General features: G+C 45.5%; 1 protein-coding gene across 5 annotated transcripts in view; it reads right to left on the bottom strand.

Annotated features, from left to right (window-relative positions):
* The window catches only part of LOC137376137 (regulator of G-protein signaling 7), a 477275-nt gene that overhangs the window by 172068 nt on the left and 278789 nt on the right, over positions 1-26418 (bottom strand). For 4 of the 5 annotated variants that reach the window (XM_068044150.1, XM_068044152.1, XM_068044153.1 and 1 more), the window contains one exon: positions 13062-13136. In XM_068044150.1, coding sequence (XP_067900251.1) covers positions 13062-13136 — 75 coding nt within the window. The remainder of the gene's footprint in view (positions 1-13061; positions 13137-26418) is intronic. The other variant, XM_068044151.1, reaches the window with a different exon arrangement.

Here is a 26418-nt window from a genome sequence, read left to right as displayed (position 1 = left end):
AGGCCGACTAGAGGGGAAGCTATGTTGGATTTGGTGCTTGGCAACGACCCAGGCCAGGTGGCAGATCTCTCGGTGGGAGAGCATTTCGGTGATAGTGATCACAACTCCCTGACCTTTACTATAGTCATGGAGAGGGATAGGAGCCGACGGGATGGGAAAATATTTAATTGGGGGAGGGAGAATTACAATGCTATTAGGCAGGAACTGGGGAGCTTAAATTGGGAACAGATGTTCTCAGGGAAATGCACGACAGAAATGTGGAGGTTGTTTAGGGAGCACTTGCTGCGACTGCTGGATAGGTTTGTCCCGATGAGGCAAGGAAGGGATGGTAGGGTGAAGGAACCTTGGATGACAAGAGATGTGGAACAGCTAGTCAACAGGAAGAAGGAAGCTTACTTAAGGTTGAGGAAGCAAGGATCAGAAAGGGCTCTAGAGGGTTACAAGGTAGCCAGGAAGGAACTGAAGAATGGACTTAGGAGAGCTAGAAGGGGACATGAAAAAGTCTTGGCGGGTAGGATTAAGGAAAATCCCAAGGCATTCTACACTTATGTGAGGAACAAGAGGATGGCCAGAGTGAGGGTAGGGCCGATCAGAGATAGTGGAGGGAACTTGTGCCTGGAGTCGGAGGAGGTAGGGGAGGTCCTTAATGAATACTTTGCTTCAGTATTCACTAGTGAGAGGGACCTTGTCGTTTGTGAGGACAGCGTGAAACAGGCTGATATGCTCAAACAGGTTGATGTTAAGAAGGAGGATGTGCTGGAAATTTTGAAAGACATGAGGATAGATAAGTCCCCGGGGCCAGACGGGATATACCCAAGGTTATTACGGGAAGCGAGGGAAGAGATTGCCGCGCCTTTGGCGATGATCTTTGCGTCCTCACTGTCCAGTGGAGTAGTACCAGATGATTGGAGGGTGGCAAATGTTATTCCCTTGTTCAAGAAAGGGAATAGGGATAACCCTGGGAATTACAGACCAGTCAGTCTTACGTCGGTGGTGGGCAAATTATTGGAGAGGATTCTGAGAGACAGGATTTATGATTATTTGGAAAAGCATAGTTTGATTAGAGATAGTCAGCATGGCTTTGTGAGGGGCAGGTCATGCCTCACAAGCCTTACTGAATTCTTTGAGGATGTGACAAAACACATTGATGAAGGAAGAGCAGTGGATGTGGTGTATATGGATTTTAGCAAGGCGTTTGATAAGGTTCCCCATGGTCGGCTCATTCAGAAAGTAAGGAGGCATGGGATACAGGGAAATTTGGCTGTCTGGATACAGAATTGGCTGGCCCATAGAAGACAGAGGGTGGTAGTAGATGGAAAGTATTCAGCCTGGAGCTCGGTGACCAGTGGTGTTCCGCAGGGATCTGTTCTGGGACCTCTGCTCTTTGTGATTTTTATAAATGACTTGGATGAGGAAGTGGAAGGCTGGGTTAGTAAGTTTGCCGATGACACAAAGGTTGCTGGAGTTGTGGATAGTGTGGAAGGCTGTTGTAGATTGCAACGGGACATTGACAGGATGCAGAGCTGGGCTGAGAAGTGGCAGATGGAGTTCAAGCTGGAAAAGTGTGAAGTAATTCATTTTGGAAGGGCGAATTTGAATGCAGAATACAGGCTTAAAGACAGGATTCTTGGTAGTGTGGAGGAACAGAGGGATCTTGAGGTCCACGTACGTAGATCCTTCAAAGTTGCCACCCAAGTTGATAGGGTTGTTAAGAAAGCGTATGGGGTGTTGGCTTTCATTAACAGGGGGATTGAGTTTAAGAGCCGCGAGGTTATGCTGCAGCTCTATAAAGCCCTGGTTAGACCACACTTGGAATATTGTGTTCAGTTCTGGTCACCTCATTATAGGAAGGATGTGGAAGCTTTAGAGAGGGTGCAGAGGAGATTTACCAGGATGCTGCCTGGACTGGAGGGCATGTCTTATGAAGAAAGGTTGAGGGAGCTAGGGCTTTTCTCATTGGAGCGAAGAAGGATGAGAGGTGACTTGATAGAGGTGTACAAGATGATGAGAGGCATAGATAGAGTGGATAGCCAAAGACTTTTTCCCAGGGTGGAAAGGGCTATCACCAGGGGGCATAATGTTAAGGTGATTGGAGGAAGGTTTCGGGGAGATGTCAGAGGTAGGTTCTTTACACAGAGAGTGGTGGGTGCGTGGAATGCACTGCCAGTGGTGGTAGTAGAAGCAGATACATTAGGGACATTTAAGCGACTCTTGGATAGGTACATGGATGATAGTAGAATGAAGGGTATGTCGGTAGTTTGATCTTAGAGTAGGTTAAAGGGTCGGCACAACATCGTGGGCCGAAGGGCCTGTACTGTGCTGTACTATTCTATGTTCTATGTTCTATATTTTATATATCTGATACATCTCAGAGCAATGCAGTGATCTCATTCGTTCTAAATCAACAACTACTTTATTTACAGTACTTTAAAAATCTCAGCACTTACGTGATTTCAGGACAATGTCTCCACTAGAACACAGTTTCTGTTTACTAGAACCTTCCAGCCTGTCTCTTTAGTTTCAGTTTCAAAACACTAGGCTTAAGCAATCAAGCACAGTGAACACTGATCAGTGAACAGATTAACACAAGCAAACACAGATTAATTAACGAATTGAACACTCCAACTTCCTTGGTTTCTCTCAAAGTCGCCCAACAGATATCTGCATGAATGTACTTTTTGTTTTCAGTACCTTTCCACTATTCCCAGTTTACCTTTGTGTCAGGCTCTCACTCTGATTTCAAGCAAATGCCTGATAAAAACACAGCAAGGAATTGCCGAAGGTTTGAATTTTAAGCCTGATTCTGTCCGACTGCAAAGACTAAGTTGTTAAATTTGTTTTTGCTTATGATTTGGTGGAGGAATTTTTTAAACCATTTTATATACACATGTACACAACCTTGATGCTGATCCCTAAATTTAAAAGATGGGAAAAAGAAACATCCCATCGAGGTATCCGAATGCTTTTGTCAGTAGTTGTTTGTGTCATCAGAAAAAACTGTTGCTGGCAATTTATTCCGGTTGCTGATGGTTCTGTGATGAAAGCTGTCCTGGAGACAACTGAAATGTTCCATCATCTCAGCTGGAATGCACGGCTGGTCTCTAAGATCAGCTGAATGTTTCATCTGAACAGACAATTTTATAACATTTTTTCAGGCAACAGAATGTAAACATATTTGTATGGCACCAATAACCAAGACAGTGAAAATGCATTCATATCAATTTCCAAATCCAAAAGGGACTGGAGAGGGTACAAAGGACTTACAAGAATATCACCAGAACTGAGCGTTTCTATCTGGAAGGACTGAACAGGCTGGGACTGTTTTCTCTAGAAAAACGAAGACTGAGGGTGATCTGAAAGAGATCTTGAAAAATCATGAAAGGATTTTATAGGACAGACAAAGAGAAAATGCTTCCATTTGTGAGGGAATCAAAACTAGGTGTCCTAAATATTAGATAGGCATGAATAAATCCAGTAAGGAATTCAGGAGAAACTTCTTTACCAAGAGAGTGGTTAGAAAGTGGAACTTGCTACCACAAGGAATGGTTGAAGTGAATACCATAGGTGCATTTAAGGGGAAGCCAACTAAGTACACAAGGGAGAAAGGAATAGAAGGATACGCTACTGTAGAGCATAAACAATGACACAGACCAACTGGGCAGAATGACCTGTTTCTGTGCTGCAAATTCTATGTAATTCCTCGGTTCACTATTCCAACAGAAATAATAACACATTTAAAATAACTAGATTAACTCAGCTGTGAAAAAATTAGATGGGGAAATTGATATGAACATGTTAAATGTTTGACTGCTAATTATCATATGGCATCATTTCCGTTCCCTGATTAAACTGGTTCAGCATGAAGCTATTGAGGCAAACTGTTTCAGCGGAACTACAGTTGACCTTTAGTTGCGATATTAAACATTGGCCCTGTTCCCCCATTCCAGTGATTCAGGGGGCATTCAAGTTCCCATGGGATTATTTGAAGAACTGGTGTTCTGGCAAACAATCCTCCTTAAAGCAACACGACCAAAAACAGGATTGGGTGGTCTTTTATTTTATTACCATTTGAGTGTTACATTTTTCTACATAATAGCTATTTCACTTCAAAGTAGTTCATTGTACATGTAACATTTTTGAGGGTCATGATGAAGTACCTTATAAGTGAGAGTTTTTCTTTGGCAAGAGCATCGTACATGCTAGCGATACCATAATGTACTGAACACAACCTATGCATAAATTATACCGTCCCTCATAAAAAATGCAGATTGAAAATCAAAATGTGTCAGCTGCATGGGTTCTAAATTCATTAATATGTTTATCCCACAAAACATTGCAGTTGAAAACCATTCCTCAAGAGGTGTAGCACAGCAATTGTTTGAAGTGCACTCTGTTTGACCAAAATATCCCATTGGAAATAATTTCTGAAGTACTTTTGTCCTAGTGGATGTCCAACAAGGAACATGTGCAGGTTTCCTAATCTCTGTTTTGTTTTGGGTGGGATTCAGATCAATCTGAAAGGGCCTTTGTTCATTGCGTCTAACAGCCTTATTCTTCTTGCTAATTTTTTTTCAATGTTGCTGTTTTCCTGATACGGTATTCTAACAAAACAACAGTTATCAGCAAAGCTACATTAAGTTCAGTACTTAAACAACCCGTTACCAGGGCAATGCATGTTAAGAACAGAACCCTTACCATAATCCACTTCATTAGGTCTCTGTGGCAGCTAAGATAAGAGGTTTCTAATAATAATGCTGATATACTTGCATTTATAAAATGCCTTATCAGTTTGAAGAGCAATTTAGACTTTGAATTATTTTCTGAAGTGCAGCAATTGTCATTATGTGGGTGGGTAAACATGGCAGCAATGCGAAACCTGAAACATCCCATAAACATCCATGAGATGAAAACCCAAGTAATCTTACTTTTTTTCTACTTGTTGAGGGAGGAATGTTGGCAAGGATATAAAAAAGGACTCCCTTGAATAATGCCACAGAATTACATCTGTCCACCTGAAGCCCACAAGGGGATTTTGGTTTAACAACTCATGTTGACAAGGCCTTCAATGCAACTGTCCCTCAGTGCTGCACTGGAATGTCAACCTAAATGGTGAGCTTAAAACCTAATATTCAGCTAACTCACAACCTTCTCATCCACAAAGTAGAGTGAGTGAAGCCAACTCACAAAGGTCTAGAAATTCAATTGTGCCTAGTAACCGGTACGAAAGGGCTGGATGTGCACTGTACATGCCTGTTCCAGGGGGGGGGGGACACAGCTCACGTCGAATTTATGCTGGGATCTAAGCATCATAGGTCAAGCAGGCAGCCAATTAGATCCATGATTTTTATTGGCTGCATGCCTGCTTAGGCAGGGTGTGGGGGGGCGGGGCATTGGGGGAAGTCAGGCTCCTCTGATGTCACTTAAAGGCAGTCAGCATCTCTTAAAGGGGAGGTGCTCTGTGCCTACAGATTGCAGGAAAGATTCAGACAAATGAAAAATGGCTGCAGGAGTTCCAGAGAGGGCCCAGGTACTCTGATATAGTGTTGGAGGCCCTGGGCCAGGCAATGTGAAGGAGACTCTCCCACCAAGGGGCAGAAAGCCTTCCAGGTAACACCTCCACTGACAGTAAGAAGAAGTCACTGAAAAAGTCAATGTAAGGATGTTAGCTCACAGGACATGGCAACAATACTAAAAGAAGTTTAATGACCTCACCAGAGTTGTCAAAGAAAGAATCCTACTTCTCAGCTCAATTACTTTCCCCTCACACCTACTTCTAGCCCCACTACTCACAACATTCCCCTCTCCTACCCACTTCCATTCACTGTCTTAGGAACATAGGAACATTTTTTATTCATTGGGCATTTATTGTCTATCCCTAATTGACCTTGAGAAGGTGGTGGTGAGCTGACTTCTTGAACCACTGCAGTCCATGTGAGGAAGGTGCACCCACAGTGCTGTTAGGAAGGGAGTTCCAGGATTTTGACCCAGCGACAGTGAAGGAACTGCGATATAGTTCCAAGTCAGGATGGTGTGTGACTTGGAGGGGAACTTGCAGGTGGAGGTGTTCCCATGCATTTGTTGCCCTTGTCCTTCTAGTTGGTAGAGGTCGCGGGTTTGGAAGGTGCTGTCGAAGGAGCCTTGGTGCGTTGCTGCAGTGCATCTTGTCGATGGTACACACTGCTGCCACTGCGCGTCGGTGGTACAGGGAGTGAATGTTTGTGAATGGGGTGCCAATCAAGTGGGCTGCTTTGTCCTGGATGGTGTTGAGCTTCTTGTGTGTTGTTAGAGCTGCACCCATCCAGGCAAGTGGAGAGTATTCCATCACTCCTGATTTGTGCCTTGTAGATGGTGGACAGGCTTTGGGGAGTCAGGAGGTGAGTTACTTGCCACAGGATTCCTAGCCTCTGAGCTGCCCTTGTAGCCACGGTATTTATATGGTCACTCCCGTTCAGTTTCTGGTCAACGGTAGCCCCCAGGATGTTAATAGTGGGTGATTCAGCAATGGTAATGCCATTGAATGTCAAGGGGAGATGGTTAGATTCTCTTTGTTTTGAGATGGTCATTGCCTGTCACTTGTGTGGCGCGAATTTTACTTGTCACTTATCGGCCCAAGCCTGGATATTGTCCAGGTCTTGCTGCATTTCTACACGGATTGCTTCAGTATCTGAGGAGTCATGAATGGTGCTGAACATTGTGCAATCATCAGCGAACATCCTCACTTCTGACCTTATGATTGAAGGAAGGTCATTGATGAAGCAGCTGAAGATGGTTGGGCCTAGGACACTACCTTGAGGAACTCCTGCACTGATGTCCTGCAGCTGAGGTGATTGACCTCCAACAACCACAACCATCTTCCTTCGCACTAGGTATGACTCCGGCCAGTGGAGAGTTTTCCTCCTGATTCCCATTGACTTCAGTTTTGCTAGGGCTCCTTGATGCCATACTCGGTCAAATGCTGCCTTGTTGTCAAGGGCAGTCACTCTCACCTCACCTCTTGAGTTCAACTCTTTTGTCCATGTTTGAACCAAGGCTGTAATGAGGTCAGGAGCTGAGTGGTACTGGCGGAACCCGAACTGCGCGTCACTGAGCAGGTTATTGCTAAGCAAGTGCCGCTTGATGGTACTGTTGATGACACCTTCCATCGCTTTACTGATGATTGAGAGTAGACTGATGGGGCATTAATTGGCTGGGTTGGACTTGTCCTGCTTTTTGTGGACAGGACATACCTGGGCAATTTTCCACATTGTTGGGTAGATGCCAGTGTTGTAGCTGTACTGGAACAGCTTGGCTCGGGGCGCGGCAGGTTCTAGAGCACAGGTCTTCAGTACTATTGCTGGAATATTGTCAGGGCCTATTGTGTTGTCGTTTCTTGACATAACGCGGAGTGAATTGAATTGGCTGAATTTGGCATCTGTGATACTGGGGACTTCAGGAGAAGGTCGAGATGGATCATCAACTCGGCACTTCTGGCTGAAGATTGTTGCAAATGCTTCAAAGAACAAAAAGAACAAAGAACAGTACAGCACAGGAACAGGCCATTCGGCCCTCCAAGCCTGCGCCGATCTTGATGCCTGCCTAAACTAAAACCTTCTGCACTTCCGGGGACCGTATCCCTCTATTCACATCCTATTCACGTATTTGTCAAGATGCCTCTTAAATGTCATTATCGTACCTGCTTCCACCACCTCCCCCGGCAGCAAGTTCCAGGCACTCACCACCATCTGTGTAAAGAACTTGCCTTGCACATCCCCTCTCAACTTTGCCTCTCTCACCTTAAACCTATGTCCCCTAGTAACTGACTCTTACACCCTGGGGAAAAGCTTCTAACTATTCAGCTTTACCTTTCACACTGATGTGCTGGGTTCCCCCATCATTGAGGATGGGGATATTTGTGGAGCCACCTCCTCCAGTTAGTTGTTTAATTGTCCACCATCATTCATGGCTGGAGGTGGCAGGTCTGCAGAGCTTAGATCTGATCTTTTGGTTATGGGATTGCTTAGCTCTGTCTATCACATACTGCTTACGCAGTTTGGCACGCAGGTAGTCCTGTGTTGTGGCTTCACCAGCTTGACAGCTCATTTTGAGCCTGGTACTGCTCCTGGCATGCCCTCCTGCACTCTTCATTGAGCCAGGGTTAGTCTCCCGGCTTGATGGTAATGGTAGGTAATGGTAGTGGGAATATGCCAGGTCATGACGTTACAGATTGTGGTTGAGTACAATTCTGCTGCTGCTGATGGCCCACAGCACCTCATGGATGCCCAGTTTTGCATTGCTGGATCTGTTCAAAATCTATCCCATTTAGCATGGTGGTAGTGCCACACAACACGATGAAGGGTATCCTCAATGTGAAGGCGGGACTTCGTCTCCACATGGACTGTGCAGTGGTCACTCCTACCAATACTGTCATGGGCAGATGCATCTGCGGCAGGCAGATTGGTGAGGATGAGGTCAAGTATGTCTTTCCCTCTTGTTGGTTCCCTCACCACCTGCCACATACCCAGTCTAGCAGATATGTCCTTTAGGACTCGGCCAGCACGGTCAGTAGTGGGGCTACCGAGCCAATCTTGGTGATGGGCATTGAAGTCTCCCACCCAGAGTACATTCTGTGCCCTTGCCAGCCTCAGTGCTTCCTCCATGTGGTGTTCAACATGGAGGAGTACTGATTCATCAGCTGAGGGAGGGCGGCAGGTGGTAATCAGCAAGAGGTTTCCTTGCCCACGTTTGATCTGATGCCCTGAGACTTCATGGGGTCCGAAGTCGATGTTGAGGACTCCAAGGGCAACTCCCTCCAGACTGTGTACCACTCTGCCGCCACAGGACATACCTGGGGATGGTGAGGACAGTCTCTGGGACATTGCCTGTAACGTATGATTCCTTGAGTATGACTATGTCAGGCTGTTGCTTGACTGGTCTGTGTGACAGTTCTCCCAACTTTGACACAAGCCCCAAAATGTTAGTAAGGAAGAAATTGCAGGGTCAACAGGACTGAGTTTGCTGTTGTCGTTTCTGGTGCCTAGGACGATGCCAGGTGGTCCGTCCAGTTTTATTCTTTTTTATTGACTTCGTAGCAGTTAGATACAACTGAGTGGCTTGCTAGGTCATTTCAGAGGGCATGCAAGAGTCAACCACATTGTTGTGTGTCTGGAGTCACATGTAGGGACAGCAGATTTCCTTCCCTAAAGGACATTAGTGAACCAGATGGGTTTTTACAATAATCGACAATGGTTTCATGGCCATCATTAGGCTGGCTTTTAAATTCCAGATTTATTAATTGGAATTCAAATTCCACCTTCTGCTGTGGTGGGATTCGAACCCATGTCCCCAGAGCAATACCCTGGGTCTCTGGGTAACTAGTCCAGTAACAATACCACTGTGCCACCGCCTCCCCATTGGAGCAGGCTTCGGCCATTCAGCCCATCGAGCCTGCTCTGCCATTCAATATGATCATGGCTGATCAATGCCGTTTTCCCACCCTATCCCCATATTCCTTTATGTCATTGGTATTTAAAAATCTATCAATCTCTACTTTAAACATACTCAATGATTGAGCTTCTTACAATCATTTCACTACTATTCCTTCCCCTCCTACTCACACACTCTGCACCTCCTAATCTCACCACTATGGCAACATCTTTCACACATCTGCAATATTCAACCATGACAAGGCACATTCTCAAACTGCTCACAGGACTGTCACTAACACAATCCCTTCTTCCTTGCAAGAGGTCACACACAGCATGAGGCAGCAGATGCTGAAGGGAAAAGCCAGAGTCCCCTGCACACCCTCTCCTCACAGGCAAAAGGTGAGTGAGGGTAGTGGAGGAAACATTCAGCAGGGTTTCTTCACACTGTACCACTTTACTCCCTTCTCACTTCTATCTCACCTACACATTCTGCATCACAAACTGCAGCTGCTTCACCAGCCACTCTTCGCCCTCTCTGCTCTCCTTTCACACTAAAAGATAATTCATGTTGCTCTCTTTAATTTTAGGTGCTGAAAATGTCAAGGCCCCTGTGGAGGAAGAGGAGGGGGCCCTGGTGGTCAACATTGACAGAGGCTTCCAGAGAATCACATCACTCCTGCACTCTGTCCTAGCGTTGAACCACAGAATTGCCTCAGGACAGTGGCACTGGCTCCATGGGAGAGGCACCTGATGTCCTCCCTCAGCACAACAGCATATCTGGTCCTCCACCACCCATTCTGGCAGCGTCCTTTTCAGTTCTATGTTGCTAAATGGACAAAACTGGCCCAGCCCTCACAGAGATAGTGCAGTCTATAGCCAGGAGCCAGACCTCAAGGCCCACAGCTACTTGAGGTCAACCACCACAGCCATCTGAAGTGCCCTCAATGGAAGCTCAGTAGCTTTCCACTTCCCAAGCTGTAGGCATAGGAGAATGAGGCTAGATAAATGGGCACTGAAGACAGAAAACTAGGGTTTGCACAGGGTGATTCTTAATTTAGCAAGTTAAACATGAATTTTTTTAGAGTTTTTCTGGATTCGGTATTGGTTTTAATATTTGTAATCAATTGAGGGCAAGACCCATGAGGTTGGACTGCAGGAAGGTCAGGATGGCAGATGGAAGATTGGCAGTATTATTGGTGTATTGACGTTGGGAGATATATCAGACAAAGTGATCTTGGATCAGTTGAAGCTGAGAGCTCTGGCAGTGAGGGAAACTAGTGTTTAATGCTGATGCTGCCCCTCCTCCTCCTGTACTTCTTGCTGCCCAGAGGTGCTAAAGGCTGGCCCCTCAGTGTATTAATGTATGGATCATGCAGTAAACAAGCACACATCTGGACACTGTCATGCAGGCCCCCACCTGCCAAGAATGAGGCACATATTATTTCATCACATGAACATTAAAATTTAAAATTGCTGCTGGGAAGCAAAGAGGAATTGCCAGGCCCCTTTCTGGAAAGACCAGAGACAGTGTTGGAACAAAGGGCCCAGTCCCTGCTTTTCCAACACACAGAAGACCTGGTCAGACCAGTTTAGTCACATGACTAACTGGCTGTTTGAATTTGAACTTGCCACAGAGTGTTTTAAAACTCAGAAAGCTGTTTGCTCCTGGACTGAGAAGATCCCTCTCCTGTCTGCTTTCATCTCTTACTCACGGAACTGAAGACCCATTGAAGACACATAAACCCCGAGAGAGAAAAGTCTCCTGCAGAGAACAAGGTTTAAGAAGAATACTGGGCCCCAACAAAAAACAAGACTACTTAAAAAAGGACTACAGTGAGCACGAAGCACAGTAAGCAAGAAACCTTTCTGATATTGCCGCAAACCTCCCTATTTTTCTTCTCTTTTCTGTCCCTATTTGCATGTGTGTATCGCATGTGAATGCTAGCGTGGGCGTGTCGTATATCTGTAGGCATTAACTGTATTAGAGTTTAAGTTTAAGGTTTAATAAATTTCACTTTTCTTCTTTAATCCTAAAAAAGCCTGTTTATGCTCATTTCTTTGCCTTATAATTGGAAAGTGGTGAACAAGGATTCACCAACAGGGAGCTCAAAACAGTGTGTTTAAAATTAAATCCTGTTACAATAAGACCAGGTGAAGACAGTAAAAGACCCCTAGATACCTTTCTCACCTGGTCAATACCCACTCAGGGGTGTACTCCAGAGCTCCTCTCCAACGGTCCAAGCAGCAGAAGTGATATTTGAATAAACTGACAGGCTGCTAAACAATAATTGTATTGCTGGCATGCCTCTCATTGTATATCTGCCCAGGTTCCTTACTGGAGCTTTGAGCCATGTCCGCAGGGGATATCCCTCATTCAGCAGCCTGAGACCTGATGGCTTGGTTGGAATAGAGGAGGCACAGAAGACTAGCACAGGATGAATGAATCATGACCGCTGCCAGGAAACCAGGCACAGACCTGCACGATGGACTGCCTGTGGTCGCATACCAGCTTTCCTTCATCGGCATGCTTTCCTTCATCGGACGGGGTATTGAGTACAAGAGTTGGCAGGTCATGTTACAGTTGTATAGGACTTTGGTTCGGCCACATTTGGAATACTGCGTACAGTTCTGGTCGCCACATTATCAAAAGGATGTGGATGCTTTGGAGAGGGTGCAGAGGAGGTTCACCAGGATGTTGCCTGGTATGGAGGGCGCTAGCTATGAAGAGAGGTTGAGTAGATTAGGATTATTTTCATTAGAAAGACGGAGGTTGAGGGGGGACCTGATTGAGGTGTACAAAATCATGAGCGGTATAGACAGGGTGGACAGCAAGAGGCTTTTTCCCAGAGTGGGGGTTTCAATTACTAGAGGACACGAGTTCAAAGTGAAAGGGGAAATGTTTAGGGGGGATATGCGTGGAAAGTTCTTTACGCAGAGGGTGGTGGGCACCTGGAACGCGTTGCCAGCGGAGGTGGTAGACGCGGGCACGATGGAGTCTTTTAAGATGTATCTAGACAGATACATGAATGGGCAGGAAGAAAAGAGATACAGAACCTTAGAAAATAGGCGACATGTTTAGAGAGAGGATCTGGATCGGCGCAGGCTTGGAGGGCCGAAGGGCCTGTTCCTGTGCTGTAATTATCTTTGTTCTTTGTTCTTTGTTCTGGACATTCTGGGAGTAGTATCCCTTTCTAATGACCAAGGTGGCAGGCTCGGGAGCACTCGAGGCAATGTGGGTGCACCCTATGGCACCTTGAACCATGGAGAAGTCAGCAATGTGGGCAAAGCCTAGTGCTCTCTTGTCCTATTTTGCTCTATTAATGGCGAATGTGATGCATGCATTTCTCTTGCCGTACACAGCCTTGGTCAGCTCCCTGATACAATGCTGCACAGCAAACAGACATTACCTGCAAGCAGCCTACAACAACCCACGGTGTATAAGTTAAAGGCCTTGACAGCTACAGACAGTACTGCCCATGCCCTGGTTCGGGACTCCAGTTATGGCTGCAGCAGATGACACAGCTCAGTGAAATTTTATTTAATTATATTGCACTGTTTCAGAGGTTTTTTTAAAATCCAACATCAAACTATTTTAGTTACTTCATCATTTTGTGAAATAATTTTTTTTGTAACTTATCAGATTGTGCATGGATTTACCAGTTTGAATCTCAGTAATTGTACCTTGGTCTTCAATGTTCAGATTCTTCAATAACCACTGGACAATATCTGCACCTGCAAAAAGACCAGCAGAAAAAATGCTCAAATTAGTATCAACTAATTTAATGATATTCGTGGACCTTGCATGGCATTGCTCACATTAAGCCATATGACATGCAGCCTTCTACTGCCAGACATGTTATGCCACGTAATACACAAGGTATTTACACAGAGGGTGGTGAGTGCCTGGAACTTGCTGCTGGGGGAGGTGGTGGAAGCAGGTACGATAGCGACGTTTAAGAGGCGTCTTGACAAATACATGAATAGGATGGGAATAGAGGGATACGGTCCCCGGAAGTGCAGAAGGTTTTAGTTTAGGCAGGCATCAGGATCGGCGCAGGCTTGGAGGGCCGAATGGCCTGTTCCTGTGCTATACTGTTCTTTGTATTACTTCAGTATTAAGCTGCAACTGTGTTTAGCTTAGCCTGTCTCTTTAAAGTCACCAAGTCTAATTGCCTCAGGTCAACTAAACATTAATTGCAATTGATGAGGAAAGTTTGCAGATTGTAAATACTCAGTTTCAGGTCAGAAGAAACCAGCATGAAATGACTGTCTGTCTTTCTTGTCTTTTCTCTGCTCTTGATATTTTGAAGTATGATGTCTGAAGTGTGAGGCACACACAGGATGCATGGCCTTTTATTTCCAGTCACTTGATAGATGGCGTGAGCAGCTCAGACGACCTCCAGGTGGATCTGATGTTGAGCCTCATTAAGAAGGCTGCCACAAGTCCAGAAGGGAAGGGAAGGGGAGAGTAAAAGGTTTGGGAAGCAGAACTAATGGCCGGAATTTTGTTAAGCTCGCGACTTCGGATCTGCAGCGGGAGCAGCCCGTCATGGAGCCCGACACTGGGAATGCCGGACCTAATGTTCCCGGCGGTGGCGAGGCTCCGTGGCGACCCCCCCTCCCCCCTCCTCCGCTGCTCGGCGATGGGACACAACTTTAAATATTTAAATAAAGGAAATGAATACATTTAAATACCATGCACCGCAATCTTACTGGCTGTCAGGGATCTTCAGTGCGACAAGCAGCACTGACATTCCTGTCCAGGGAAAGCTGGCGCCACTGAGGTGGGGTATGGGGGAACTTAGGATTTTTAATGAAGTTGGGGGGGGCTATCAACTTTGCATTTCTAGTGGGGGGGGGGGGCGGGTGGGAAGGGGTGACCTCTGCACTTTGTGCAGTTAAAGGGGTGGGGGAGAGGTCAACTATTCAATGTAAGTGTTTTTTTTTGGGGGGGGGCAGAAACGGGGCATCTATTTATTTTCATTGTATTGGGGGGAAAACGGGTCAGAAATATATTTACAGTGTAGTGGGGGGGGGGGTATGGGGTTCAACTCTGTCATTTCTGTGCAGGTCTGGCAGCCCTTTACAAATGGCACCAGCACTTGCGCAGAGGCAGCTGACGCTGCTCACGGCGTCACTGAGGCCACCCCCGCCACATGATCGGGGGGATGGCCCACCCTGCGTATTAAATGAACCGCCGTGCGCTAGATCGTGGTGGCGTGGCAGTGGCCGCCACTTTTTTCACCCGGCAGCGGGGAAATAAAATTCAGCCCAATGTGTTTCATTTTTAAGTTTTCATAGTGTGTTTTAAATTTTTTTTTCCAGATTAAGATCGTTTATTTTAACCATATTAAAGCTACTTCTAATGTCTGAGTAGTTTTCAAATTTAGATTCAGTTTTATCGTCATGGATGTGTTAGGTGAAAACTGAGCCAGGGAGACTGGATTTTCTCAGGATCAGTAGGAAATAAAAACTAGTCACGAAACAATGGAGAGATTTTGGTGCTTTCTGGCTTGATGAATACATCAGTTGTCTGGTAATTCCAGTATCAATACACAAAGAATAAATTATGTTGAAACAGTGTAGAACTAGTAAAATAACATGATTACTTTGCTTCTACAATGCCCTTAAATTCTGTGCCTTTCTCACATTCACTAAAGAGCAGTCACTGATGATCTCTAATATTGGTTCAATTGTCATCTTCAAAATATTTATACAACTAAAGTTGTTTAAGTATATCACAGGAGTTCATGACCATTTATCCTGCTATCTAATGTATCATTATGGAGCAGAAGCTCAACTTTTACAGACATAAGAACATTAAGTTTCCATTTAACGTACAAGTGTCATCTTTGACTACTGCATAATACTACAGAAAGCAAATGTTAAGATTGGAAGAAAGAAAGCATTTAAACAAGACAGTGGTATCAATGAGTCTGTTTACTGGGGGAGAAAGGTCATGAAACGAATATGTGTTAAATAGATCCATTGTCAAGATGCGCACTAACAAAAGAAAAAAGACCTCTATTTCACAAGAGAGGCTAAGGAGCTAATTAGATATCCATCATTTACAACTCTGCAATGTCAAAGCTGGAAACTGGTTCACTTCTACTCTGTCACTGTCGTGGTTACTGGTTTTGGACGAAGTTGTTTACTAGTCTGCTAAAATGGTGTACACAGTCAAGCGTTTGTAGGAATTTCAACTAGCTAATTGCGTTCGGTATTAAAAGTAGCAACTAAGGTCTCTCTCTCTCCGTAACAGTTTATCCGGATATAATGTTGACCTTGCATAATCTGGGAGCTTGGTTACAAATATACTGCGATAATACAAAATGAATTAACTCAACATCTGTAGCAGTAAAAAGTTATGAACTCAAGAGCATTTTAGAATTTATAAATAGGGTACAAATATTGATCAACTTGTATAAGGCAATAATTTGGTCACAATTAGAGTACTGAGTGCCAGTTTGTGGCATACCATTTTGAAAGGACCTTAAAGTTGTAGGGCAGATTTGCAAGGGTGAGAACTGGGCAGTAACGTGATGCATTGAGTGAGGTGCCATCGTTTGGATGAGACATCAAACAGAGATCCACTCAGGTGGATGAAAATTGCAAAGACAGGTAAGCGAGTTCTCATAAGGACACAGGAAATAGGAGCAGAAGTACGCCATTCGGTCCCTCGAGCCTGCTCCACCATTCAACTAGATCATGTCTGATTTTCTACTTCAATGCCACTTTCCCGCAATATCCCAATAGTCCTTGATCTCTATCTTGAATATACTCAATGACTGAGCCTCCACAGCCCTCTGGAATAGAGAATTCCAAAGATTCACTACCCTCTGAGTGAAGAAATTCCTCTTCATCTCAGTCCTAAATGGCCTACCCCTTATTCTGAGACTGTGTCTCCTTAATTCTAGACCCCTCCAGCCAGGGGAAACATCCTTCCTGCATCTACCCTGTCCAGCCCTGTAAGAATTTTGGATGCTTCGATGAGATCACTTCTCATTCTTCTAAATTCAAATTTCTAAAAATGGCATAGAGGTAGATGATCAGCCATGATCTGTTTCAATGGCGGAGCACGCTCAACAGGCTGAATGGCCTACTCCTGTTCCTGTTTCCTATGATCCTACGAACATCAGTAAACTCAGATTATCTAGTCATTATCATATTGCTATTTGTGGGAGCATGCTGTGCACAAGCAGGTTGCCATGTTTCCTACACCACAACAGTGACACTGTTTGAAAAGTACTTCATTGGCTGTAAAGTGTTTTAGGACATCGTGAAAGGTGCTATATAAATACAAATCTTTCTTTTCCTCCCTGAGACATTAAAAGTAAATCTAAAGTAAATTTGAAGAATATCTCTACTCAAAGGCTGATAAATGTTTTGAAAAAATGCCAGATAGCATATTGGAGACAATCAGAACGCAATTAGATAATACAGTCAGGAGATCAGGGGTACTAAAGGATTACGGTTCAATGGACTAAATGGCGTAGACTTTGTTTTATTGATTATTCTTATGTTTGAGAATTTATTTCGATTTTGTTTTCTGCAAATTCTGCTACTTTTATATTCCTAACTTTCTACATTTCAATTATTGATCAAGTGAGGCCAATTAAGACTGTTGAAAAGCTCATTTAGAGCTTGTCAAGGCAGGAACTTGAAATTTTTGAAGAGGCGGTCAGGTCACCCATACCTTCAGAAACTGACCCGCTGAAGACAGGTGGGTAAAGAGTGGGGAGGCAGTCATAGCTGCCCCAGGGCATAATCCCGGCCCCATGAGAGGGTCAGCAGACCAAGGGACCCTTGGCGCTGAGCTGGTGGCAGCAAATGTGGACATTCAGTGCTTGGGCATTGAATGGGATCTGCACCCCCCCATGGTATCGTGAGGGCAGAAGAGCAGGGGGCAATGCTGCCAAGGACAATTGGGCAGTCACCTGCCCAAAAAGATGGCTCCAGCTGGCAATGGGAGCACGACTGTCAGATTTTGGGGCCAATGGTGATGAGGAGAACACCTTTTTCAGAAAGGGCAGAAGCCCGTGCATCAGGGGGGCATGGAAGAGGAAAGAGGGATAGGAAGGCAATGGAGGCCAAACCCTGAACACTGGATCTACCACTGAAGATCGAGCTACCTGGAGATGACCATGAACCAGTGCTGCGGACGACTGCAACTCTCCAGACAGATGGTCACAGAGATCTGTGTCCTCATCGCCAAAGACCTCGCATCGCGCAGCACTGGTTGCCATGCCCCACCAGTGGCCATCAAAGTCATTGTGGCCTTGAACTTCTTCATTTCTGGCTCCTTCCAAGGATCAGTTGCAGACCTTAGTGGTATCGCAAAAATGGCTGCATATCACTGCATCTCACTGGTCACTGATGCCCTCTTTGCCAGAGCTGGACAGCGTAGACATTTAACAACAGACACGGCCTCACAGGGACCGAGGGCATTGGGTTTCGCCTCCAGTGCTGGATTCCCCAGGAGCAGGGCATAATCGACTGTACCCATGCGTCCACCAAGGCACCCAGCAACACGGCCAGTCAGATTCACCAACAGGAAGAGCCTCTTTCAACTGGTCTGTGACCACAATAAGTGCTTCCTTCCTGTGTGCGCTCACTTTCCTGGCAGCTGCCATGACTCCTTCATCTTTCACAAGTGGAGGTAGCATCAGATCTTCACTCCAGACCCCAAAGTGGATGGATCCTAGGGGAAAAAGAGATATTTCTTGAAGACATTGCTACTCATGTCTCCACAGGAGCCCCAGAGAGGGGCACAAAGGTGATACAACCAGTGCCACCTTCTCAGTAGGACAAGCATTGAGCAGGCCATTGGGTTTCTGAAGATGCGATACTGGCGCCTGGACCAGTCAGGTGGCGCATTCCAATACCTCTTGCAAGGGTCTCGATCATTGTGGTGGTCTGCTGCACTCTCCATAAGATGACTCTCCAGACAGGTGTGGACCTTGAGAATGGTGAGGCCCTGGAAGGAGACAGTTTATCCAGGGAGGAGCAGGAGCAGGAGGTAAGAGAGAAGGAGGAATTGGAGGCGGAGGGAGATGACATTGAACAGAGAGGTACCCCTGCTGCACTACGAGGAGGCCTCTTCCTGCCACCCCCCAGAAAGAGGATCTCCTTCCTCTCCCTTACGGCCTCCAGAATTAGATCCAGGTCAACATTGATGACGCGAGAGGCAGCCCTGTTCTGGGTGCCAGGCCTCCAGCTCTCCTGTGACATCTCACTTCCCTCTGGTGCAGTGAAAGGTTTTGGCACAAAGCACAGATCTGTCCCTCAGGACAACCAGCAGCCTCAGTGATGGCTACCATGGTGTGTCTAAATGAGTCCCACACACTGGGCCAGATCTTGTGCTTGTCCAGAAGGCGGATTTCGTGGTTGGATGGGGGGGGGGGGGGTGGGGGGGGGAGACGGAGAATTGAAGCAGAACCGCCTGCCATGGAACATAATGCCAGGATTCCCGGTTCCGATCTTCCCGGGGGTGGGATAATACAACAATGGCCTCCTACCCAGAGACCAATTGAGGCCCTTAAGTGGCCCATTAACGACCAATTAAGGGCCTCTTTGCGCCACAGCTGGGATCTTACCAGCAGCGAGGGAGTGCCTCCACCACACATGGGGAGGGCACTTGTAAAAGTGGGCTTGGGGTGGGGTGGGGGGGTCCCTGCTTCGTGAGCAATAAATGGTCAATGGAGAACCCTGCCCGACCCCGAGAACAACTTTATCCCCTGGGACCTCCCTCCCCCGGACTGAACAACCACACCCGCACCCAGTCTCTCACCGGAGCATTCCAGACTGGCCCCGGTGACCCCACCTCACTGTTCCGGGGTTCCAGTGCTAGGCCTGGGTCCGAGGCCTCTACAGTACCAGCAGTGGCTACCGCTCACGGTGGCACTGCTGATACTCCTGAGCTGCCGACCCTCTGATTGGCCACAGCTCTTGGAGGCTGGAATCCCGTCCCTTTAAGGAATTTAAAGATCCTGCCTCCTAAAACTTTGCTCCCAAAAGACTGGAGGATTGCTCCGGGGGAGGGGGCAAAAAAATGCAGAGGCAGGGTTCCCCCTGCCTTTGCAGCCCAGTCCCGGAAGCCCCGCCTCCTGCACAAAATCCAGCCCTTCATCTGACCGGCCTCCGTTCCCACCCCAACTGGTTTTAAGTGGACAGGAAACCTGTCTCCATACCAATTAAGGACATCCCCACACGAAAATCTGAACTTTAATCGGTTTGCCTCCTGGAGGCGAATTTGTGACCCAAAAATAGACCCAGCTTTTGTTTCCTGCCTCCTTGGCAAAAGTTCAGCCCCGCTATTCCAGACATCATCTTGTGAATGCCCCTTGTGAATGAGAATGAAATCTTATCAATTTTATCCATTATTTTAGAGGATTACTGGCTTTTAGGATAATCTAGTCCATATTGATTATGCTGCTGTTTCATCTTCAAGTATTGATAGTGTTGAATTCTTTAAACAATATGATGTGTGTTAGTTAACTCTGGAATAGAAATTTGTGACCAGAGTTGACATTTCCCCTCTCAACAAGGAATTCATCTAAAAGCTCATTTAACAAAAACAGTCAACTAGTGGTTTACAGGTACTTGGACCGTGAAAGGCAGAAGATCTCTGAAATGGTTGTCTTTCAGACTGGAGGATGGTAGACAGTAGTGTTCCCCAAGGGTCAGTGCTGGGATCGCTGCTTTTTTTGCTATATATAAATTGACTTGGGTCTTGGAATAAAGAGTAGAATCTCAAAGTTTGCCGATGACATCAAAATTGGAGGTATGGCAAACAGTGAGGATAATACGAACCACCTGCAACAGGACATAGATAGGCTAGCAGAATGGGAAGAAAGATGGCAGCTGGAATTTAATACTGATAAGTGTGAGGTGATGAATTTTGGCAGAAGGAATAGGGAGAAGCTATACATACTTAATAGCACAATTTTAAAGAGTGTGCAGGAACAGAGGGACCTGGGGGAGTGGGGGGGTGGGGGTGCGCATGTGCATCGATCTTTGAAAGTGGCAGGACAAATTGAGAGGGCGGTTAGTAAAGCATATGGGATCTTGGCATTTATAAATAGACGGATTGAGTACAAAAGCAGGGAAGGTATGCTGTGCTGAAATGCCTTGAATGATTTATTATTTATTATAAAGCCCTGATTAGGCCCCAACTGGAGTATTGTGTCCAGTGCCGGTCACCACACTTTAGGAAGGATTTGAGGGTTCTTAAGAGGGTGCAGAGGAGATTTACCAGAATGGTTCCAGGGATGGAGGATTTTAGTTACAAGGTTAGGTTGGAAAAGCTGGGTTTGTTCTCCTTAGAATGAAGGAGATTGAGGGGAGATTTAATACAAGTGTACAGTATTATGACAGGCTTAGATAAGTTAGACAAGGAAAAACCGTCCCCATTAACTAATGGTACAAGGAATAGGAGACACAAATTGAAGGTTTTGGGCAAGAGATGCAAAGGGAATATAAGGAAGAACTTAGAACTTCTTAATGCAGTGGGTGGTAATGACCTGGAATTTGCTGCCCACAAGGGTGGTGGAAGTGGAGACAATCAATGACTTCAAGAGAAAGTTGGATGGCCATTTGAGGGAAATGGACTTGCAGGGCTACAGTGATTGAGTAGGGGATTGGGACTGACTGCACAGCTCTGTGGAAAGTCGGCAAGGATTTGACGGGCCAAATGGCCTCCTTCTGTGCTGTAAATGATTCTACGACTCAAGGTTTGCAGTGAAACTCCCACTTATAATCTACTAATAAACTAGAGATCACAGATCAGGGTGGCTGTCCTTTTTTGGGCCATGCCAGTGGTAAGGCATTACCATCAGGAGAGGCACATTTGGATGACAGTGTTAAATTAAGTGAAACCTCCTTCAGAAAGATCCTATGTTATTATTTGCAGGATGTTGAATGTCTGTCGTTGAATAAATATGAAAAACAGGGATAATATCTGCTAAAAGGGTGAGCAGTTTTTTTTGTCAATTTGTTCTCGGATGTGGTCGTGGGCAAAGTTGAATTTATTGCCCATCCCTAGTTGACCTGGAAGGTGATGATGGACCATCGCTTTGATTCACTGCAATCTTTGGGTGCTGATGCTCCCACAATAGTGTAAGGTCGCGAATTCCGGAATTCTGGCTTAGTGACAATGAAGTAATGTATGCCCTAGTCTGGATGGTGTGTAAGTTGGAGGGGAAGTTTTGCACTCCCAATCGCATCTGCATCCCCTGATCCTCAATCATATCCATACCTCCCAATATCCTTGATTCTATCTACATCGCACCCACCCAAACACCTCCAGTCTGTGCCCCCAATGACTGCTGGGGACTATTCCTATGAGTCCCCTGCTGCAGCCTTCTGCCACCAAAGAACTTTTATGCTTGATATCTTAGTAGAACCTCCATGTCCCCAGATTCCCTGGGTTCCCCACCCTCTTTGGGGCTTGCACATACGATTCCCGCATCCCTTTTAAAATTGGGGCCAATGTTTCTAAAGATTAGTTTTGAATTTAACCTCACTTCAAGCACAAGCTGTGTCCTCTGTTTCTATTGTTCTGACCAAGGTGAAGCAGCTTGTCATAGGCCAAATTATTTAGCTCCTTCAGAATTCTAAAAACAGCCCCTTCCACAGATAGACACCCGCAATTTACATAATCTGTCTACATAATCCAATCCCTTCATCCCCTCAATCATTCTGGTTGCTCTCTTCTATAGCCTTCCAGTACTGCAACGGTCTTCTTGTACTGTGGCAACCAATGCAGAATTCTAAGTGCAGTCGTGCCATTATAATATGCCAGGCTAGCCTCACAGTTTTGGCTCAATATTGACCTTTTAATACATCCTGACATCTGATTTCCTTTACTCACTGCCACTAAGCATTGTTGTGATTGCTTCAATTTATTGTCAATTAGGACTCCAGATCTCTCTCTCATTCTCCATGCATTTAATTTTCTATCCAAGGATGCCAGAGAGTGAACTATCATCAAAAATGCAGCTTCACATTTTTACATGTTTTTCCAGAAGTTTACATTTACTAGAAATTAATATGCAGCTTTGAGGATGATACATAATTTCCAATCGCCACCCACATTATTGCAGTAGGAATACAAGCTGGTGGAATGGGTGGGCAAGTGGCAGATGAAGTTCAATGCGGAGAAATGTGAAGTAATTCATTTTGTTAAAAAGAACATAGAGAAACAATATAAAATAAATGGTACAAATCTAAAGGGGGTGCAGGAGCAGAGGGACCTGGGTGTATACGTGCATAAGTCATTGAAGGTGGCAGGACAGGTTGAGAGAGCAGTCAATAAACATACAGTATCGTGGGCTTTATTAATAGGAGCACAGAGTACGAGAGCAAGGAAGTTATGTTGAACTTGTATAAGACACTAGTTCGGCCTCAGCTGTAGTATTGCATCCAGTTCTGGGGACCGTATTTAAGGAAAGATGTGAATGCATTGGACAGAGTGCAGAACAGAATCATCAGATTGGTTCCAGGGATGGGAAACTTAATTTATAAAGATAGATTGGATATGTTGAAACTGTTTTCCTTGGAGAGGGGACTGGGAGGAGATTTGATGGAGGTGTTCGGGGTCTTGGGGGTTCTGGACGGAATGGATGGGGAGAGATTGTTCCCACTCACGACGGGATCAGGAATGAGAGGGCACGGATTTGGGGTGGTTGGTGCAGGAGGTAATGGCGTCGTGAGGAACAATTTTTTTCATGCAGCGAGTGGTTAGGATCTGGAATGCATTGCCAGAGAGTGTGGTAGAGACAGGTTCAATTGAGGCATTTAAAAGGGAATTAGATAGTTACCTGAAAAAGAAGAATGTATAGGGTTACGGGGAGAAGACAGGGCAATGACACTAAGTGAATTGCTCATTCAGAGAGCTGGTGCAGACATGATTGGCCGAATGGCCTCCTTCTATGCTGTAATAATTCTGTGAAGAGAAGTACAAATGTGCATTTTAAATCATCTGTTGAAAACTGAAAATGTGACCAGCTTGGCATGAAATCTTTCACCTCATGATTTTGCTTTGCTTTTTCTTTCTGCTTAACATTTTGTCTTGTTTTGTCATTTACTCTGTTTCTTTGTAACTTCCTTGTTTTAATTGACCTAAATGACAAGAACGGCCTCAATATCAATGTTATAAAACTATATAATGCAAAGAAATGATCAGTCCATACTGCATTTCCTGTAGTTTCATCACAAAACAAGATTTGTTGGAATGCCAAAGCCCTCAGAAATGTGTAGTTACAACTTGAATCTACCGGATTTTAAAACCCAAGCATGATGTTTTTATCGAATTTGATAAATGCAATTTCTTTCCAATCTTGGTGATATCTTGGCCCTGATTCTTCATCTACATTTCTCAGTATAACAAATGATGCATATACAGACTTTATTATTATCCTTTCTCCTCTCCATCTGGTACTTTGCCTACCACCGCACCACACACCTGTCAGCATTGGGAAATCCTGGGTGTGAGAATTTTATTCAGCTCAGCCACATAAAATAGTATTGTCTCAGATCAATGCCCTATCCGCCCTTGGCTCAGCTGCCAAAGTTTTGTTGGGGTAATGGTCTGGTATCCGAAAGTGGTGCTAGCAGTAATTCTGTGGCACATTTTAACCACCTAAGAAAGCCTTCAAATTCAGCAATGTGATAGCAACAAAAATTCTAATCACAACAATAAACATGGCAATGGGTGGTTGCACCTGAACCTATGCTGAAGCAGTTCCAATCATCTCAACTATTTTTTCATTTATGAAGCCAGGATGGATTTGCATTTCCTTCTGTCCTTAAAATACTGGCTTCAACCTCCTTCTCTCCTCCAAGCAAGCTGATACTATCAATGAGCCTGACTGTTGCCTTGCAAATTATGCACCCTCCTGAATATGAACATTCCCTGGTGGTAAAAAAATAAAAGTCCCAGAAGTTCCCAGTCTTTTAACGTTAGGAGCTTGTTTGAATCTGATGAAAGAGTATGAACTTGTACTTTGTTAAAAATTTGCTCATGGGATGTGGGCGTTGCTAGCAATGCAGTCATTTATTGACCATTCCTAATTGCCTTTGAGAAGGTGGTAGAGAGCCACATTCTTGAACTGCTGCAGTCTATATTGTGTCGTGCTGTTTGGGAGTTCTAGGATTTTGACCCAACGACAGTGAAGGAACAATGATATATTCACTCTGTCACTACCGTAATGATATTTCAAACCCTTCATATTTTTCAAACTCCCTAACCCACAGCTTCCACAAAAACAGTGTGATTAATGCCAGCTCAATGAGGAGTGGGTGGGCCTCACACATCTTCCTAGGTTAGCCTAAGTTACATAATGACAAGGAGCTGAACTAAAATGCCAGTCATTGCGAGATTGCCTTTTGGAGGGGATAAACATCATGCTGCGGCAAGATTTTAAGACCTGTAGCTTCTTTAAAGGACCACAATAAAAATAGCAGAAAAAAATCTTTGCTTCTTTGAAGAACGTCCATGAGGTTCCGCAGTCTGGAAAAGGGCCCAGAACCTCTAGTTCACAAACAAAGCTGTGGAAGTGCTTCTTCATGACGTTCAACAGAGAAGCATTGTTTGGCGCAGACCAACACAGACCCACAAGAGGCATGAGTAGCAGAAGGTGATCAGGGTGGGCAGTGCCAACTCTAACACTGCACACATGGCAACTCAGTGCTAGACCTTACAGGGATTAGCACATTCACCTCTTAGTCAGTACATTGTGGGTTTAAACAACATTCCAGTTTCTGAGCACATGATCTAGGCTGATGCTTTGGCACAGTAGTATTGTTGGAGGTCCCCTCTTTCTGACGAAACATCAAATCAGCACCCTATCTGCCAACTCAGGTGGCGATTCAAGATCCCCTAGCACTACTTGAAGAGGAGGACAGGAGTTGTCCCAGTGTCCTGGCCTCATCTCTTGACCAACACAACCAGAAACAGACTAATCAGTAACTTATCTTAATATTGTTTATGGGACCTTGTTATGTGCAAATTAGCTGCTGCGTTTGCCAATACAACAACTATAGAATCACAGAACCATTACAGCGCAGAAGGAGGCCATTTAGCCCATCATGTCTGCATTGGCTCTCTGAAAGAGCAATTTACCTACTGCCACTCCTCCACCTTCTCTCCATAGCCCTGCACATTCTTCCTTTTCAGATAACAATCCAGTTCCCTCTTGAAGGCCTCCATTGAACCTGCCTCCACCACACTCTCAGGTAGTGCATTCCAGATCCGAACCACTCACTGCATGAAGAAGTTTTTCCTCATGTCACCATTGCTTCTTTTGCCAATTACCTTAAATCTATCCCTTATCTTGAGTGCCATCTTACACCCAGGCCTCAGAGTTACTCTCCACAAATATTGTCCTTCCATCCTCTCCACACATTCCATTTTTCACACTCTAAACTCTATGCTTTCACTCTTTGCAAAAGAACAGCACAGAACTCCAGAGAGAGACAGAGAACCCAGGGTGGTGCTCCAGTGATAGCCACCCAGATCGCTGTGGAGGAGGAGGCCTTGGTGATCAGCAGGGTGGTGGAGTGCAAGGCCATTGGCGATGGAGAGATGGGGGGCTCCAGATATCTGGTGACAGAGGCCGGAATGCAATGCTCCCCACCCCCACCCAAAGAGTGGGCCAGGAGGCGGGGGGGGGGGGGGGGTGTTGTAAAAGAGGGTGGGAGGCAGGGGGTGCCATGCCCGTCACCAACCCCCCACGGGTGCTATTTTACCTGTGGCGGCGGAGGTGGCAGATGGTCCCCCACTCTTCGGCCAAATGAGAGCCTTAAGTGGTCAATTAATTGCCACTTAAGGGCCTCTTCCCGCTGCCGCTGGTATTTACCAGGGTTTTGTGGAAGGCAATCACCGAGTGCATCCTTGTTCTGACAATCCGTCTGCCACTTTAAATATGATGAAGGCAAGTCTTGTCTTGATCATCCAGCGCCTCGCTGATGCAGCCAAGTGCTCTCCAGCTCTCGGCTAGAAGGGAAGTGCAGG

This window comes from Heterodontus francisci, chromosome 13 (genome assembly GCF_036365525.1).
Source record: "Heterodontus francisci isolate sHetFra1 chromosome 13, sHetFra1.hap1, whole genome shotgun sequence".
NCBI classification, from domain to species: Eukaryota; Metazoa; Chordata; class Chondrichthyes; order Heterodontiformes; family Heterodontidae; genus Heterodontus; species Heterodontus francisci.
This window is presented reverse-complemented; position numbering and strand designations above follow the sequence as displayed.